This window comes from Megalops cyprinoides, chromosome 1 (assembly GCF_013368585.1).
Source record: "Megalops cyprinoides isolate fMegCyp1 chromosome 1, fMegCyp1.pri, whole genome shotgun sequence".
Taxonomy (NCBI): Eukaryota; Metazoa; Chordata; class Actinopteri; order Elopiformes; family Megalopidae; genus Megalops; species Megalops cyprinoides.
This window is the reverse complement of record NC_050583.1, coordinates 15,615,324-15,634,682: the sequence shown is the minus strand read 5'-3', so window position 1 is coordinate 15,634,682 and position 19,359 is coordinate 15,615,324. Positions and strand designations below refer to the sequence as shown.

Here is a 19,359-nt window from a genome sequence, read left to right as displayed (position 1 = left end):
TCTATGGTATTCAGCATTGAAAAAAAACACTGATTTATCTATGAAAAACACAACAGGATACCTTCCTCTGTGTTCAAATGTGAGCATCTACATACTACTGTAATTCCATTATTAAAACCATAACCCACAGCAGAAAAACATCAAGAAGAAAACAGAATAGCAAGAAGAAATGTGCATATTTTGCACATGGTTGAAAGGGAAACCAAACTAAACTATAACCATCACATAGGGTTCTCCCATGTGCTTTTTAATGAGAGATTTACCCAGACAATCCAAAAACGTGGGGCTCATTTTAGGTTAGTGGTTGATGTGATGCTGCAGATAAGGGTTTGTGTTTGGGACAATCAAGATTCCACATTTAAGGAGTACCTCTACTGTATGACCTTGTACACTTTGTGGTTGTGTGGGTTTGTTTTCATAACTGAGGAAAAAAAGAGAACTAACAATAACACAATTTGGGATTCTGGAACTCTCTGCAGGAGAGCACTAAAATGTGATTTGTGGGTCTGCGCTGTAGGGTGTGGTGTGGAGAGGGGGTTCTCAGAGCATGGTCTCTGTATACTTTGACCTCTCTCTCTCTCTTTCTCTCTCTCTCTCTCTCTCTCTCTCTCTTTCTCTCTCTCTCTTTCTTTTCCCTGGCTGGGCGCAGTAATTGGCCACACAGCAATGAGAGCTCAGTGTTTCTTGCACAGTGGCCTGTATTTCTAACACACAAGCTGGGGCTCAGGCCTTGTAAGTCTACAAAACTCCTATGCCAACCTCCAAACTTGGCTCCATAGCTTTGCAGTGAATAATAACCCCCATACACCCCACCTCCAGCACATGTACACACACACACACGCACTTGCGCGCACGCACACACACACACACACACACACATACCGGGAAAAGACATTTTAAATGTTTTAATACAAAGCTCAAAGACGCTATGTTTAGGGTTCATGGTGTGCTCTGTCTGCATATGCAGAGCCGGCTGTTTTTCTGAGTGCATATGGACTGGGTGTATGAATAGCCCCTGTCATGGACTGAAAAAGTGTTTATCATGAAACAAACTCATCTTCTTAATTTCCTAGGGGTTAAAATGCCCACCATTTAATTTGTTCAATATACTTAGACAACAAGTCTACAAATTTCCCAGTGCACATTGTTCTAATCTCATCTTTTTCTTAACAAATCAGCAAAGTTTGTATTGTTATAATATTTTGCTGCAGTATTCTTTCCGTAAGCACCACCTGGCTGAGTGTACAAGACTTCAAATGTTCCTGTCTTTCAGCAGAAACCCCTGCCTGTCCAGCTGGCACCAAAATACAATTTAAGATGTAGTGAAAGATGTGAAAGATGTAGAGCTGGGAATTAACTAGCTGGGTGTGTATACAGTAGGTGTAAATATAAGTGTTGTAGTATGTTGTGTAGAATGAGAGGGGGGTCACCCAGGCATTACTTAGCCCAAAATGAACAAATGCTATTTAGTCAAGCAAGGTGTGTGTGTGTGTGTGTGTGTGTGTGTGTGTGTGTGTGCGCGCGCACATACCTGCGTGTATATCACATATCTCATGAATAAGCAGATTTTTAAAAAAATAAATAAATAAGTTAGTAAATTTTGGGATGGTTAAAAGTACACCGAACTGTAAAAAAACAGCAAAGGTGGAGCATATTCACAAAAAAGTGCCTTAGATTCAAGAACTAGTGAATAGGACAGGAGCTGTCAGATCACCACAGTCTTTGGTTGTGTTGGTTAGATTTGATTGAAAAGGGCACTAGAAATATAAGTGTTGTGGCCTCACATCCTCTTGAACTCATTACGTTAATAGAGTAAAACTCCACCTGGATTATAAAGGTTGGACTGCAGTGTACAAAGAAGAATGAAATTTTGAAAATAAGCCATTTTCTTCGAATTACTTAATTTAAAACAGATGTGTTGCTGTATGTATATTAGCGCAACATTATCATTATCTTGACTTTTTCATTAGTGTGCTGATATAAACATTTACTTAACATGCTAAAAAATAATTGAATCAGCAAGTCGTCAATATTAAAACAGAAAGTCTGAGGCAACCTATGTTGTAACTAGACCTAACGAGCCATTTTTGCAATTATGTAGGTTGTAACTGGTTGGTATATGATCTGCTATTTAGTTTTTTAAAAACGTTTTTGTGTCTGGAATATTATGATCAGACAACTTTATCATGTATATTTACTTCGAAGATTTTCACACAAGCCCGCACACCTCCTTTTCCACATAGGCTAACAACTGAATATTCGCTTATTATAACACCTTCGTCTGAGTATAATATTTTAACTGGTATTACCGCGATTTCTCAGCAGTTTTTTAAAGTGCTAAACAGAACTAAACATTGCCCTAAATAAGGCAATAAAACATTCAGCATTCCAGTCTGAAATTAAATAGGTAAAAGCGAGTGTCCACACCACATGGATACTGACAACAAACTAATTTACCTTAAATGTAAATATGTGGGATTTAATGAACGGCTATCAAAGTTATCGCTTTTTCAGGGTCTCATCGCAATTGCTGGAGAAGGGAGGGAGGGAGAGAGAGAGAGAGAGAGAGAGAGAGAGAGAGAGAGAGGTGGGAGGGGGCGAGTGAGAGAGAGAGAGAGAGAGGGCGAGAGCGAGGGCGAGAGTGAGGAGCGCGAGCGAGAGAAAAACTTTTTTCCAAAGTTTGTGTAAGCTTTCACTTTCAGCCTTCGAGGCGGGGTTACCAGTACAGCATGGATTGAGAGGGGACGGCGAGCGATTGCAATGCAGCACTACAGCGAACTTCCATCCAAGTTAAATAAGCTCTCCAATTTTTATTTCTAAAAATAATCATGTACTCCCCGTACTGCTTGACACAGGTAAATTCTCGTGATTGCTTATTTTTTACGAATTGTCTTAGCTTCCGGACGTTTTCTGATGTTCGCGTTTTCCCACGCGTATATTTAACATTTCTTTTTAAGATCCTTTTCGCTGTCCGCTCTTTTCTGATAGTTTTACCCCTCTCCCCCTCTCCCCTTTCTTTGATGGCATCTTTCCAACGGGCTTTCTTGTGCGTTTCATTGCACATGGTTTGAGGAGAAAATGGCGCTTCTCCCAAATCTATTTTATATAAAAAGGAGGGGAGAAGAGGAGGAAAGGAGAGGGAATGGAGGAGATTGACATAAAGAAACTAGTCTGGGAATATATTCTGCAGAAATTATGTAATTTTTCTCAATGAAGTGACTGTGCGGTTTGAAATGAAATGTGTCGGGAGTCGTGGGTAACATTTAAGCAGATTTTCGCTGTAAAACTGGATCTGTGAACCTATAAAGCTGCAGTAGTTGAGGTGGGTGACTGTCAGTCTGTACTGCCTTCAGTCATTCTACAAGAGCTGTACAGAAAGGTTGCTGTCGAGTCCTTTTAAAACTTGGTGCACGCAGGGCAGTTTAATACGCGTCGTTTTCAAACCGACTTTCTGCAGATGTCTCAACTAATGTAAGAAAGGTGATGGGGGGCTGTGGTCCATATTGGATCAGTTCAAATGATAAAAAGCGGACAACGAGGGCATCCAATTCAGGGGTATTGTGGGTTGGTGTGTGTTTTAGGCTTATGTTCAGTCGATTGGAAGGCAACTAAATAATAAAATTGAGATTTGTTATATTTTAAGAATTCAAACTGTATTTTAAATTTCGTTTGGCCAGGCATCAGATCCAGACTAAAAGGAGCAATTTGCATTTCCCATCAGAAATTACAAATTGAAATTTCAAACTAATTTGTAAACCAGTCAAGTGGGCAAATTAGAGCATGGGTCTTCTACCTATTAATTATTCCTATTTATTGTATGGTTTCAAGAACATTATTTTACTTACAGGTACTTAATGAAAAAAATGCCTGAGTGCTACTCACTGGTTGTTCCATGTTGCACCAATACTCTTATTTACAAGCTGTCACTCTTGAATTCTGTGTTGTTTAAGTGCTTACAAGGCCTATGTCACAGAGTGCATCCCTAATCACATCCAGCATTAAGACTGAGGAGGCTGTCACTGGGTTTCAGTATTTGTTTTGACAGTCTTTCCACTAACTGAAATGCAGGCCTTATTCCTGCAATTGATCAGAAGAAAAATTCAGTGCAATGACAGAACGCATAGAACCTGCCTTTAATAAAGACGGGGGTGCTAGGAGCCTGTGGTAGTGTAGAGGTAAACTGTTTTAACAGTGTCTTTGAGTCTCAAAGCCACATTTGTTTTAATATTGCCAGCCTAAAATGATTGCTGTTACTTTTATGTATAATGATAGCAGGTCTACTTGCAATTGCAGAGTCTATTGCAATTAGCTTTTATGCACAGAAACACACGACGTAACTTAATTCTGCAACACACATTAAGTTCAGGGCAAAGGCCGCCTTCATTCCTCCAGCATTTTTTTTCGATCATACAGTTCTGTGAAAAACAGCTCCAGGGCAGTTGCACGTCTCCTTTTTGTATGGTAAATTTATGTAAGTTTCCTTTAAATATAGGCCTGTTTATTTAAAATCAAGCTTAATACTGTGAATTTATTTCCTCCTTATAATTAACCACTTTTCTGCCTTTGTCCATAGACGTGTGGTCACTTGCGGCATTATATTTCGAAATTATTTTAGTACAGTAATGTTGCACTTTAAGCATGTAATTTTGTTTATTTATTATTTTGCGAAATGTATTTTCGGTTTTTATTATGACAGTATTGTAATTAACTACGTGGTTTAACAGAGCCCCATTGACATGAAAACACATCAGATCTTCATATCTTTTATTTGCATTATTTTTTGTGCCTTATATTTATGTGCCTTATTATACTTGTGTTTTCATGACCAACTCTTTTATTTATTTATGCACTATTACCCGTTTTCTAGGCCAAGTTTCGAGTTAAAAATGTATGGGCCTACATAATTATTTCAGATGGTCCAGCACGCTGCAGATTATGTGTGCTCAGACGCTCTGTATGTATTACCGTGTAACAGACTGCATTTCCTTACATTCGACAATCAACGGGTAAAACTAGCAAAGTGTATAAATCATCCTTGGTTATGCAGTGGTTCTGTTAAAACAAGCGCAGAACGCACAAGGCAGAGCCGTTTTCAGCGCACCTCAGGTTTCGAAGTAGAACAGTCACAACGGTTCCTCTCAAATTGTTCAGCAGGCTTAAGTGCCTGGCGTGGTTCAATAGGCCATTTGAATTAATGTGATGATCCTTTAAATCGATTGTTCAACAGTATGATTATTATTTTGTGTGTACATTTGGATTTCTCTAGTTTTCTCCCGTGTTTGAAGACATTTGCGTTCAGTTATACATGTGCGTCCCACGAGGTATGAGGAAAATTAATCAGAGCAGTACAACTTTTCACATAGAGCAGACTACTTTTGATTTAAATATACATTATATTAATACCTGTCCACACATCTGGTGAGGAGGTGCTCTGAACTAGCCGCTTCCCTGGCCTTGTAGTATGTTCGGAGTTAAGTAATGAAGAAGGGTTGTTCTGACAGCGTAAAGAATCTGTTCCCGCAGCTCGTACCAGCAAATATAACACACATTCATATTTATCTAGTAACAAACTACAATGTTTTAGCTATTTAAAAGATTAAGTACATTAGCGAGTAAGTGAAATAAAACTTGATAAATGAATAAACAAATCCTGTTCCAGAACGAGCTCGTGGCTGCATTACAGTGTCTTTAGCCAGGATTTTATTAGGCTAGGGACTTGAAAAATGCAGGGTAGGCATTTTCGGCCTTTTTTGTCTAAAAGAATTTATAGCTTTCAGATTTTTTCTATGCAATATAATATATATTTCAGGGGATTTCTGGAATTAATAAGTGTTAAAATTATTTTCCAAAACTATTCCACAGTAGTCTCAGAACAATAATGAGGCCTGTAAGCCTATGCTTTTTTCCATTAATTAAAATTAATTGGCAACAGGACCTCCAACATTCACGGGGCAGCGCACGTATGTGCAGCACATATGCACAGATACATAACGGCTCGTGCGTGTGTGACTGTAATGAACACGCGCACGGGACATACATTACATACATTTAAAAAAACCCATACTTTTTAAAAATCAGCAAACTATTATCTACCCATCTATGTAATACAAACACACACACACACACACACACACACACATATATATATATATATATATATATACACACACACACACACACACACACACATAATGTGTATATATGTATACACACACACGCACACACACACACACGGCATATCTTATGTAAAAGGAACTTACACTCAATGCACTTTATAAATTGAAAGGCGCTTCTAAAGAGAATCATTTCTACTCAAGCGGCTTCTGCCCTTGCGCCATGATAAGACTACCAAATCGGATGAATATATATATATATTGCCTCTCTGGTTCCAATATACAATATATATTATCCGCAGTTAAAAAAAAAACACTTGACACAGAAGTGTGAGTCCGAGTTTGCATAATGGTTAATTAACTTTTAGCTTCTAGGGTGGAGTGCTTATGCGTTTGTGCAGAAATTTATTCGCGCTACATCATATTGTCTAGAGATTGCACTTTTGTATGTTTTTGTTGATTTGACCGCGGTCAATAATTAAAATCTTTGGGACCTGCGAGATTGTTACAAATGTAAACAATTGATAATGAATTATTAACATTGATAAAAGCTTTGCTGGAATGAGCGAATGAGATGGGGGTTGCGTGGAGGGTGCGTAATGGAAGCAAAATATGGAAAGCCAAATCTGAAAATCTGCAATGTGAAGTGGGATGTTTTATAGCATGGGTGGGGGCATATTCCATCTTTGGGGTAAAAAAATGCATTTGCATACAGTTTTAATGAAGGTTACAAGTCAAGCAGTTAATTTAAACTAAATGGAGCAGTTTAGCAAGAACTTGTACTTACAACTAATGGTGAAAGCATCAGGAAAAGATCACAGCCGTCTGATTTCATATAAAAGTTGAAATGTATGGTAAGAAGGATACCCGAGGCTGCAGTATCCCTTTTTAAAAGATTAAAAAAATGAAACTGGCAGCAGACCTAGCGCACATGCTACGGCTTCTAAACTTTCCAAAGTGCGTCGAAAAGATTTCAGAAGTAGGGCCTATTATTTATAGCCTAGTAGCTGTATTTTGACGTTTACACATACCCATTTGCTCTTAAGTCAAGCAAAATCCAGTGTTACAGTAGTATATGTTATCTAATGTTCTTTTGTTTAGCGGAATATTTTCTATAAAAAGTTGCTTACGCCATTTGAAATGTTCAGGTTGTCACAGCTGGCGGTATCAGCGACATTTTTTTTTCACAAGACTGAGAACATGTGCTTTAACGTAGTTTCGCTCGTTTAAAAGCAACGGTCTCGCAAAAGACTACTTGTGCTGTTTATGCTTATTATTTGGAGAGCAGATTCTGTAAATCGACCCTGTTGTCCAGGGAGCAATGAGCAAGTGCCCCCGATTTACGCGTTTTCATTGTGTATAAAGGAAGAAATGTAGAAACAGGTCTGATATTACTTGTCCGCTACCGCCGCGTGGGAACACCAGTCGCCTTGAAGCCCTTGTTTCCATGCCCAGTACGTTCGCACGATAGTAACACCGTATGCCACATAGTGCAACTTCTTTTAAAGTTGTGAGGGAAAAACAGAACTCCTTCTGAAAGGCTAACTTTTACGAGGTCTTCAGATTTAATATATCCAAATCACAGAAGAACAATGTGAAAAGCATACATCGTAACGCGTTTGATGAGGAGGGATATATTGGGAATTCGTACATTTAGAAACACCAGTGTAAAATAATCATGACACCGGAAAAGCAGAAATAACCTATAGTTAGACTTGCCACTGACTTGTCTTACATTAACCGTTTTCTCTTCTAATTTTCCTCGACGTTAACCCGCTCCTCTCCTGAGACAAATCGATTAGTTGCGAGTAGAACCTTTTGGCTCGGGTTTTTTTTTTTTTAGTTTTTCTTTAACAACCCGGCTTTTCAGCCGTCTTCGCACTATTACAAGATATTACCGGGACTTTTTTCCTTTGGAATTGAGATTCTCCTTGAAGCTTATCGCTAATGGTGTTCGCCGTTGACATTGTTCGGCTCGGAATTTTATATTAATTTATTTGTTTAATTGCAGACTGGTCTGACGAATTTGAAAGATGTGTAGAGTTACTTGAATTGTTACGTCATTGGGAGCTGAAGGTAAAATTTGTTGAGAATTGACTGACAGCTCGCGCGGGAACTTCGTCTAAGGACGATTAACCCTTTCGCACGCAACGACGACTGTTCGGCGATGGAGCCGAAGAGGGACAGAAATGTGACATAAACTGAACCACGTCAAGCTGCTCTCAAGTAGGAATAACACATTTTCAGATATCTCTCATGAAATCTTCCCTAAGCTATTTTGCTGATGAAGTAAATTAAGAAAACGTAGGCTACTTGTACTTTTATCTTAACCAGTGTGTTCACTCGGTTGTAGTTACTGAGATTCTACATTAAGAAGGAATTTACCTTTCTTAGCTTTATGTTTGTAAGACTTTATATATACGGTCATTAAACTAGAGGGAGGCGCAAGGTCAATGTGTCCTCGCTACCACGCAAGGTAACACGTTATGAAACACGCAATGCTTTTTGTAATAAAATATCACTACCTTCACTTTTCTCAAAGTATAGTCCTTAGTTCATTGCCGCTAATTAATATAGACCTATGGTTAAATATAAGCTATCTAAGAGTGATTCAATTAGCTTAAGTGCTAAAACATTAGTATGTACGTTTCTAACTTAACAGGGTAACACTTATTCTCATAATGGTTGGAAAATATAATGGACTAGTTTGTCACTCTTAAGAGAAGGCTCAGATGAAAATCAACAGGAAAGGAATTAGCTTTGGTATTAAATAGTTGACTTTTGCAGTAGATGAGCTCGGGTCTTTCAAAGTGATTTTCTTTTTTTACTAAATTATTATTTTATCAGCCAGCTTGCTCTTCTGTTGAGGGAAAAGAATTCCCCTACTTGGTATATGTGTTGATGTGTATAACTCAGACTAAAGCATTGAAGCACTTGTTGCCTTTTTGTTATTTACACAACATGTTTTGTAAATGTCTGTGACCACCAGTGTCCTCGTAGCCTCCTATTGTGGTCTGGCTACAAAAAAAACAAACTGGAACCAGAGAAGAATCTCAAGGGTTTGTAGTGCTACTGTACATGTTCTTTATTGGGAGGCATTGTCAAATTAACACTTTAATAAAAAAAAGTAAATACTGTCTGGCTATGGCCCAGACAAATCGTGTGGCTCTGTGACACACCAGTCATGGAGTCATGGATCTCTGGCGATTGGTCGACAGCAACAATGTGCGTGCGAAACAGCTATGCATTTTATTAAATAATATAAACCTTTTTTAAGCAAGTTGGCATTGTCTGGCAACATACTTTCACCTCTTATTTAGTGGCTCAAACTATCAGCTGTTATATCACTATACTCCGCAGAAGAAATCATTCATATCCCATGCAAAGCAACATCAGACCTTTACGTGTCCCTCCCCCCCATCTCACCACCCCAGCCCTGGAAAATGACTCGGAACAGCTGTTCAGGGGATTAAAATATGCCAGATTCACAGTCTGAATAAACAGAAATGTTGGGTTTTTAGAATGAAAGACAAACACAAAACAACAGCCCTCCCCGACTAATGGCCCTCTCTCAAAATCTTTATTATAGTCAGACAGGCGTGAGGCTGTAGGATTAGCGAGTGGTGCTGGGTTGGGTCTCCAATGGTCCTTATTTTGTGCTGGAAAGTCAATTACATGGACCCCTTTGACTGCTATATAAAAAAGTATTCACTGTGGAGAACACCTGGGAGATATCTGTAGAGCAGCTCTCTGTACGGTATTGTGTGCAGAGACTCAACACCTCTGTGTTCAAATAAGATTTCTGCCAAGTATTAACCACTGTAAAATTTTCATAAGTTATTCACATCATTGGAATGTTAAAGGAAAAGGAGCACATGGCAAGCATTTGTTCCCACATTAGAAGATGTTGTGCATTTATTGCCATCACTTCGTTTCGGGGGTAAAGATGGTCCCATATGGATCAGCCAAACGTTCCTCTGATTATTATTTATTTATTTATTTTTTGTCTTGAGCTGGATGGTTGTGGTGCTGGTGAAAGCTGAGAAGCCCTATCGCCCAGCCAGCCCCTTACAGTAGCATCTCTTTTAGCGGGGCTGAAACGGTGACACTGGGTGAAGATCTGGGGGAGTGATAGAGGCCAGGTAGAACATCCCAGAATGCCCGGCACACAGGTACTCTGTGTTCTCTTTAATTATTCATCCTGTCTAGGCCACTCACGCTTGTTCCTCCTAAGAGCCAGAATTGATTTCACCTATTTGCTGGGATCTGTGGTTCAGGCAGTGTTGTGGTGTGTTGGTAAGAAATAGGGCTTTGTTACCCAAAGGTTGCTGTTTTGATTTCCAAGTGGGGACTACTGCTTTTGTATAATTGGGTAAAGTACCTTACCCAAATTTTTTTTCTGTACACATCTAGCATTTATAGATAAATGGATAACATTTGTTGTAATGCAAAGTATGTAAATCTGTCTGGATTAGAGTGTCTGCTAAGCAAATGTAATGTAGCTGATTTGAGGCAGGACCAAAGGGTGCTGCTGTGTATGTAAAGGCTACTCCCTACATGCCCCTTGGCACACAAGGTTGCCTAACCCATGCCATTCCATGCGGTCCAAAGTTCCATTCTAGTGCCTTTTGAAGTTCATTTTGCAGATTTAGTCAATCTGAAATTGGGAGTGTTTATACCCATTTTCGTCAGTCCAGAATTTTTAAAAATAGTTCTGCTGAAATCGTTTGATATATACGGAATCTTCCATTCTGTAATGCGCCATTAACAAGGGCCGTGGATTTGTTTGTTGAAGAAGACAGGAGAAGGAATGGGAACCAAGTGTGGCGTACTTCCTCGTGTCCATGGAGAAGGAGTTCACTGTGCTTTGCAATAGCTGTGCTCAAGAGAGGAGCATAGGAGTTTTGCTTCTGTGTGTGTTCACCCCCCCCCCCCCCCCCCCCCCCCCCCCCATCTCCTCCCTTCTCTCATCTTCCTTGGCATGGACGAGGTTTGGCAGAGTTCTGGACAGTGGTGACGGCCCCATTGCGGCCTTGTGGCTGATGTGTTGTGCCGTTGCCGTGGCTACGGAACACACAAGCGCACACACACGATCACCAGCAGATACACACACGCATACTCAAAAAATATACACACATGTACACACAGTTTGGGAGAGAGTGAAGGGGGGGGGGGGGGTGGGGGGTTCGGGCGTTAATCAAATCAGCCTGTTCAATGGGCGAACCCTGAGAAAGTAGCTTCAGAAACTACACACTGTCCCTGCCCCCATAAACACCACGAGGAAAAACATATTACACGTACGCTGTATATTCCACTTCAGGCCTTCATGGTCATTCAGTCCTGAGGCACGCATATTATATAACGCTTCAGTGGCAGGATCGGTTTTGGTGTTCCAAGGAGGGTTGGGCACATAGTCTTACAAGGTAGAGGAATTGGTACAGTGTGTTCTTGGTCTTAAATGAAGATCGTACTCGGGAACATGCACACATGCCTAGTTGCCTGGTACAGTGGGTGTGTCTGTAGGAGGGTGTGGGTAATTGCTGATGTCAAGATTGACGTTTGTCGCTCTGATCCAAGTAGTTGTACAGGAACTGTTTTTTTTTATTTTTTTTATAGCACCTAATTTGTTGCACAGGTAAGTGTGTTGGATAAAGTGTTGAATTATTCTCCTCTTCCCTCGTTCTGTCTTCTCTCTTACTGTTTTTGTATAAATGTTTCAAGCTAATAAAGTGGAATAGATTAGCAGTCCCCAACAAGGCCATAACTTGACCATTTTAACTGTTATCTGTTTTCTTGCACAACCCCCTACAACATCACAAAAATTAGGCACTGTGGCACTTTGCTCTTAACTTTAAGTAACACATTTACATGAAATTCTTCTTTTTCAGTACTAACTCATTGTCAAGTTTGGCAGGAGTTGAAATCAACAACAAAAAAATATTGTGTAAGAACAAAGTGCCGTAGCCTTTATATTGAACTCAAGCCTTAGAGGAACTGGAAGTATGAGGCAGGTTTATACGTGACCCCCTCCACCCCCCACCACACAACATCACAAGTGCAATGCCTCAAGCAAAGCCTCATATCAGAAGGGCATCAAAGGGAAATTATACCAGCTCGTCATACTCAAATGAGTCTGTGGTGGAATGAGAACTCTTTGCAAATGGCAGCATTGCAACCGAATGGCAACCTGGCACCAGTTTGTAGCTATCCTGTGAATAGGAGCCTAGAATTCGTACCTACTGTATATTGTGAATGAAGCACTCTTGCCTTACACACACCATGCCACAAGTAGGAGGTGGTCGTAACCTCTTAGGTTGCTTTGTAATGTAAGCCAGTAGCTACACCAAAGAAGCAGAAGATGAGGATCTTCCAGGCCACGTGTACCTGGTTGGGGTGAATTATTGGAAACGTAGTTAGTGGGTAAGTTACACCAGCTGTCTTGTCAGAGTGCAGGGTTTGGAAATGGCACTTTCCAGCCTCTCTTGGGGGCCCAGTCCGTTAGTGATGTGGTTGTGTTTTCTGAGCTGTGGAGTGGGATGCTAAGGTTTGGCTCCTGGCTCCTTAGCCCATTACTTCTCCAGAAACCTACCACTCACCACATTCATTTATCAGGAATGCGGCCCTCACTGAAGTGGATGGACACGCGTCTATTGGAAGTGAAGCTCACCCAAATGCATAGACCGCATTCATTTTTCTCAACAGCACTCAAAAACTACACACACTTGGCTAGCTCACTGGCTACCAATGCATCTTGCTTCTTCCAGCCCACACGGCCAGCTGTTTTTACTATGGTCGGCACTAATTAGGAGGAGCTCGGGGGGAGCCTAATTCTCAAGATAGGTATACAATTTGTGACACCTGTATATTTACAGGGGCACATTGAGCTGGTTCTGAGACTGAGACCACGTTGTCAGAGCGGACTTAAAAGTGTCTGGAGATGCCTGAGAGTGGAGTATGAGTCCCGCTCAGAGAGGGCTGCGACAGTGGGGAGTTGTCGCTCCACATCGGAGCAGCAGCAGCTGGTTTCGTTTGGCTCCTCGTTTATCATTGTGCGTGACTGTGCTCATTTGAAAGTGAAAGGGTTGGGAAGGAACAGTGGCCTTTGCTGTGGGAAGATGAGCTGGTCTTTTTTTTTTCATTTTAGCCGACTGTGGTTTTTGTGCATGGAGCAGAGAATAGGACAGTGCAATTGAGCATGAAATTAAAGCTCCATTCAAAAGTTGAAAAAAAGAAAAAAGCTCGTACACGCACGTATCTCTATATGCTCGCGTTCAGTACATATATGTTTGATTAAGGGTAATTTAGGATGTAGCCCTCTTGTCTAGCATGACGTGTCAATTAAAATTTTAAAGAGAAATTTACGACTAATTGATACCAGACCAGTGTTGCGTACATGCTTTCTTTTCTTGCCTTTTTTTGCCGAATTAAAGGAGCAAGGCTTTTGTTTATGGAAGATGGATGTATTTTGGATAGTCTTTTACTTGATGTATTCAATTATGTATGTCTGGTGGCCAATAATCCAGTTCTGAAGGAACTCCCATGCATTCTAGCAAGGAACATCCTTTTAGGAACTGCAGGACTGCATTGGTTCAGGCCTCCTTATGCGTCAATGATGCTGAGCCGGCATGCAGGTATACCTCAGGTCAGAAGCAGCAGCCCGCAGTTACATTTTCCCTGTGGCCACAGTGTGTATGTAGCACAGGAACAAGGAGATATTGACCACAGTGCAGTGACATACCGCAGACTATAATGGGTATTTTGATCGACATGTGGGTATAGACTACTGACATAAATCCATCAACAAGGGCTGGTTTCATTAAAAAAAAAACATAAAGATACTCATCTCCATCTATCCACACACACACACACAGACACACGCGCGCGCACGCACATGCATTATGCATGTGTGCGCACACTCTCTTCCAGTGCACACCTGCACACACTTATGGCCGTGCGGTGCAGGTGTGCATCGCTCACTTGTCATTGCTGCTTCAGCCCTAGAAATCACACTCATCGCCACCTGACCTGAGTACAGCGGGGTGTGGGTGGCAGCTGCGGTGGCGCCAACATGGCACATGTGCCAGCTCCCCATCGGACTCTTAACCCACACGCCACTCAGCCTATGGGGCTTCCCCCCCCCCCCACCCCCCAACATCACTGTCAAAGCACACTGCATTAGCACATTCCTCTGCACCTGGAGAGAAAATTACACAAATTAGCAGATAACTGCAAAAGAGTTCATTCCTTCATGGGCCTTTGGCTGGGGGGGAAGGGGGTGGTGGTGGTGGTGGGTGGTGGAGGGGAGTTTTCATGTAGTCTCTGATTGGACCACCTCACTCACTGTTCATTTGAATCAGGTTGTTGGCAAGGGCACATGAAGCACCAGCTCTCATAGTGCTTTTAGATTTTTTTTTTATTGGTTAAAGCGTGTTTGTATAGTAAAAGAGCAGAAGCATTGAAATTGACAGAATTTTGAATTTTTAAACTTCTTTTAGCAAACAAATGTCTTAGATTAGATTGCAAACCTACAAAGCCATTAACCTTACCAGTTAAATGACTATTGCTGGAAGCTTTCAAGCTCATTTATCCAACATTTTTCTGTTAAGGCATGCAGTGGGTTAAATATGTTTGAAAGAACTGTTCCTGTCTTGGGAAAGAGAAAAAAAAACAAAACACGTTGCACCTCGTGTCACTCAGTAATGGAGATATCTGTGACCTGGTTTTTATAGTACTTAAGATGAGACTGAAAAAAAGAAAGGAATGACGAGCAAGAATATCAATAACTGTGCCTGGCATTGGGGTGTGTTTATCTGCGGTGTTTGGCTGCTCCGTCCAGCAAGGATTGCTGTAACCCCCCAGGAACAAAGCACTGCTGCTCTTCGGAGGAGGATGTTGGCCCTCCGCCAGCGCTGGAAAAATCTATATGCCATTGCGTAATATACCATATCTTTACCTTACATGAACTCTGAGGAAGAACTGCAGCTGTGAATACACAGAGAGAGAGGCCTGCTCTGGGAGAGAGAGACACACACAGAGAGTGTGTGTGCGTGTATGCATGTGTGTTGTGTGTTTGTGCTCATGTGCAGAAGTGCATGTGTGTGTTTGTGCACACGTGCATGTGTGCGTGCGTTTTGTGTGTGTGTGTGTGTGTGTGTGTGTGTGCTTGCATCTCAACTAACATTCTTGTGTGCTCTGGAGAAAAGCAGTACAGTAACACTCCACAGGCTACAGTGCATGGCTGTTTCACCTACAGGAGCACGCTGATCTGAAGGTCAGTTACGTTTTAACTGTGTTTGTTTTAGGTTGTTTTCACTGGAGTCCAGCTTCAGTTGCACATATTCAGACCAAGTAGAGGAATACAGTAATCCTTTTGTTCTGGCTTGTTTTGTATTTACTTCTTTAGCAAAGTTATGGCAGTGGGAAATATGCATCTGAGTGCTATCAGGGGGAAAAATAACATGGGATTTCAAATTAAAGTTATTTTGTGTCATGGCTACTGATGTTTCAGAGTACATTTACCTGTTATTTCCCCAAAATGTAAATGATCCCAGGGAAGGCAGTAAGTGAAAATATTTCTGGACCTTATTTGTCATGACTTAAGGAGTCTTTAGGTTTACAGTGCTTCTCTGCCTGATCAGCATTAGTGGAAAAATGTGATAGAAATATCATTGTCTTAGAGTATGGAAAGAATTTATCATTGTTATCCAATCCTTCTGGACTACATATAGTTTCGCATTTAGCAGACTCTTCAAGAGTGGTAAACAGGGGTGGTAAAAATATAAGCACTGCTTAACTGTGGTTTTCGAACTGCTGCCCCTGCCATGTACACACCCCAAAAGACATGATTTGCTCTCAGAACTGAAGACCCAGGTCCCAGCTGAGGCCCAATCACACTCGCTTTTTGTCACAGTTCTGACACAAGGGCGGTGATGTCAGGTTGTGACGTGCTCTCTCAGACAGCCAATATATAAAATGCAGACTCGCACACACACACGCACACACACACATGCGCACACACACACACAAACGTATCCACAAGCAAAAAAAAAAAGGCCATCCTTGTGTGCCAGAGTGTGGTGTGGGACATGTGGAAAGCATTAGAAAGCTGTGAATCCCTCTGTCCTCTCAGTATTGCACTACTGCATTTTTCTGTTTTTATGTCATTATTAATACCACACGCAGGTCACCGCTTTCCTCTGCACCAACCCCCCCACCACCACCCCGCCCCCTGCCTCCCGCTTCACTCTCCCTTTCTGCCGCTTTTACCAGAGCGAAAATGAGTTCGCCACACAGGCCACAAATTTACCGCGTTGGCGTTCGGTCATTGCTTTCCTTCCCTTGTGTTCTGTCATTGTTTCCTGTAGAAACGCAGGTATGCCCTAAGAGCCACTGTGCACCGCAGTAGGACTCAACCCAGTCCAGAAACAAAACGGGCTGAAAACAAATATAAAGCTTATATGTGCTGGTTTCATCAAGTCATCCATCCTCTTGGCGGCGTCTTGAGACTTATGACAGCTAAGATGTTAAAGTTGCCCACCAGAACAGTTCTGGCAGTTTTCTTGCGCGTTGGTAGGGAAAACAGTTTTCCTGGGCTCCTTTGTGGGGCTTAGCTGCGCTCCGTGCGAATACCTCCCCCCTTTATCGGACTGTGGGGAAACCGCACTGGAAAGTTAATAATGGGACTGTTAAATCGCTCTGCACTTTCGCAGTAATTGAACGTATTTAAAAAGAGGTTTATTGCACAAGGCTTTATTTCTTTCAAAAAGCTTTCTCATGTGGTGGTTTTTGAGTCTAGCGAAGAAAGCTCTTGCCTTTGTGGCCGAGTGTTTTGGGGCCTTGTCACTGGTTGCTGTTTTAATCTAATCGGATTTCATGTACCTTGTATAGTGCATGCTGTTTAATAATAGCATAACAAAACCATAATGATGATGATCACCATTCTCATTGTTAATGAAGATTGATGATGACTATCATAATCCATGTTCCAAAATGAATTAATATCAATAAGGATCAACTGGAAGAAACGCAGGCATTAAGTGTATAGCCCCGATTTGATTGTGATCGTTTTGATCATTTGCTAATTTTTTCACTCCTAATTTGGCCATTATGCTGCTGGAATTTCAGCACATGTGCAACTTCTCGCTGCTTAACCGTGTATTAAATATTTGCCCCCTGCTGCAGTTTCATAAATCCTTGGGGGTCGGGGTGGGTGGGGGGGGGGGGGGGGAGTTCTTTAATCACGCTGTGGTTGTGAACGCGGTTTGGAGGGAGGGGACTGGGACAAGGAATGGGGGTGAGGGTTTGGGGAGGAGGGTGTAGTGACTGTAAGATGGGGTTTTAGAGGTTTGTGTTTATTGACTTAAAGACCCTGGGCCTGGCCTGTGTCATCGTGGCTCCAGGCCTTGGGAAATGTATGTTTTTAAACACACATTGAGCTAATTACGCAGCTATAAGCATTTTTGTGGCACACTATTTTTTTCAGTTGTAGTGAATTTGTGGGCACAGCAAGGTTTTTGATAAAGAAATAAGCCAGTCTGATTTAATCATGAGTTATTATGTAAGTTTGAGACAAAGGAGGGAAAGTGATGCATTCTAGAAGTGGTTCCAGCATGCCTTTTGTTCTTTCCTAGTTTTTTTTCTTTTTTACTTTCTGTTGTTAAGGACGGTTGGAGACATGTTTCTATGCTTTATAGGCTATTCAGATGCTATTGTCAATGACTGTTCTGAGGAATTTAAATTAAAATTTTACACTGTTATGTGAGAATGCTGCCATATGTAGACAAAGAGACAGGTGTTAAGAGAGAGCTGACCAGTATATTTTGCTCATTTGAGTTGGAACACAAGATTATATCTGTGTGAGTGTGTGTGTGTGTGTGTGTGTGTGTGTGTGTGTGTGTTTGTTTGTTTGTTTGTGTGTGGTATGTGTGTGGAATGTGTGTATTTGTGTGTGTGGTATGCTTGTGTTTGTGTGTGTGGTATGTGTGTGTTTTTTGCGGGTGTGTTTGTGTACGGGGTGATGCACTGTGCACACATCTGACTTCCGCTCTCCGGATGGTGAGTCAACAATCCAGGCCTCAGTGCAGGAGCGTCAGGAGAGTTTCTGTCCTGGCTTTGCAAGCTGCCTGCTGGAGATTCAGTGTATGTATGTGTCTGTGTGTGTGGGAATATGTGTGTATGTACATGCATGCATGTGTGTGTGTAGCAATGTGTGTGGGTTTATGTGTGTTTGTGGGTTAGGGGTTGTTGGTGTATATATCTGGGAGTATGTGTGTTTGTGTGTATGTGTTTGGGGGTTAGGGGTTGTTGGTGTATGTGCCTGGGTATATGTGTGTGTGTGTTTATGTGTGTTTAGGAGTTAGGGGTTGTTGGTGTGTGTGTGTGTGTGTGTTAGGGCATGGTGCTTCCAACCCTGTGGCACTGCACATGAAGTGACACAATCAAATGTATCTATAATATAAGACATGTGCATCTGGACAACTTCACTCAGCATTAAAACAAACAGATCTTCAGTGGTAAAATCCCTATCAAAAGCACTGAACACCAATGCCCCTGGATTCACCCTGTCTGAGGTCTAGTCATTCTGGAGGTTTTCTTTTGCTCATTATTTGGTTGTTACCATGGTGTATGTATGGGGGGGGGTCTAATTTATAATAGATGGGATTTTATTTATTTATTTTTTCCCCTTGGATAGTACAGAGTTGTTACTCATTCATTCAAAAAACATGTCAATCATTTTTTCAGTAGAGTTCTGCACACACAGATCCTGAGTCAGATTTATATCATGGTTGTCTTTGCTCCTTACCTGACGCAACAAACATCCCTTCTTTTCCAAGAAGTGGAGTCTGATTAAAATGGTCGATATGCACATATTCAGTTTCCTTGGGGATGTGAAGGAATGTTAATGCATCATAACGATATTATGCTACTTATTCATGCAAGTTGCCAGTTCTTATCTGGAGAATCTACTCCGTGTGAATACACAACCTCCTCACACAAAGACCCGGTTTCCAGTTTGAAAGAGACAGCATTTGCAGACCCCCTGAAAGGCCAAGCAACATTTTGCAGTGAAGGAAACATGTCACTGGTGAGGCTTTAGCCGGTACAATTCCTCCAGTGTTATAAACAATAATACATTTGTCTTTAATAACCTAATTCCTCCACCCTGGAAAAGAAACACCGCAAACACAAAATCCCTATAATGGTTCCGATCTCTGCGTTCAAGTGAAGGCTTTGTTTATTTAAATCT

The 19,359-nt window shown here is 41.4% G+C and overlaps 1 protein-coding gene across 13 annotated transcripts in view; it reads left to right on the top strand.

The window, feature by feature from the left end:
* Window positions 1–19,359, top strand: part of nfixb (nuclear factor I/Xb) — a 134,849-nt gene that overhangs the window by 10,018 nt on the left and 105,472 nt on the right. Inside the window, exon 1 of one of the 13 annotated variants that reach the window (XM_036523880.1) lies at window positions 2,668–2,855. The exons of the other annotated variants lie outside the window; for them this stretch is intronic. Within the exon in view, the coding sequence (XP_036379773.1) occupies window positions 2,829–2,855 (27 nt within the window). The 5' untranslated portion in view covers window positions 2,668–2,828. Of the gene's footprint in view, window positions 1–2,667; window positions 2,856–19,359 lie in introns of those variants that run through there. 13 annotated transcript variants of the gene reach the window in all.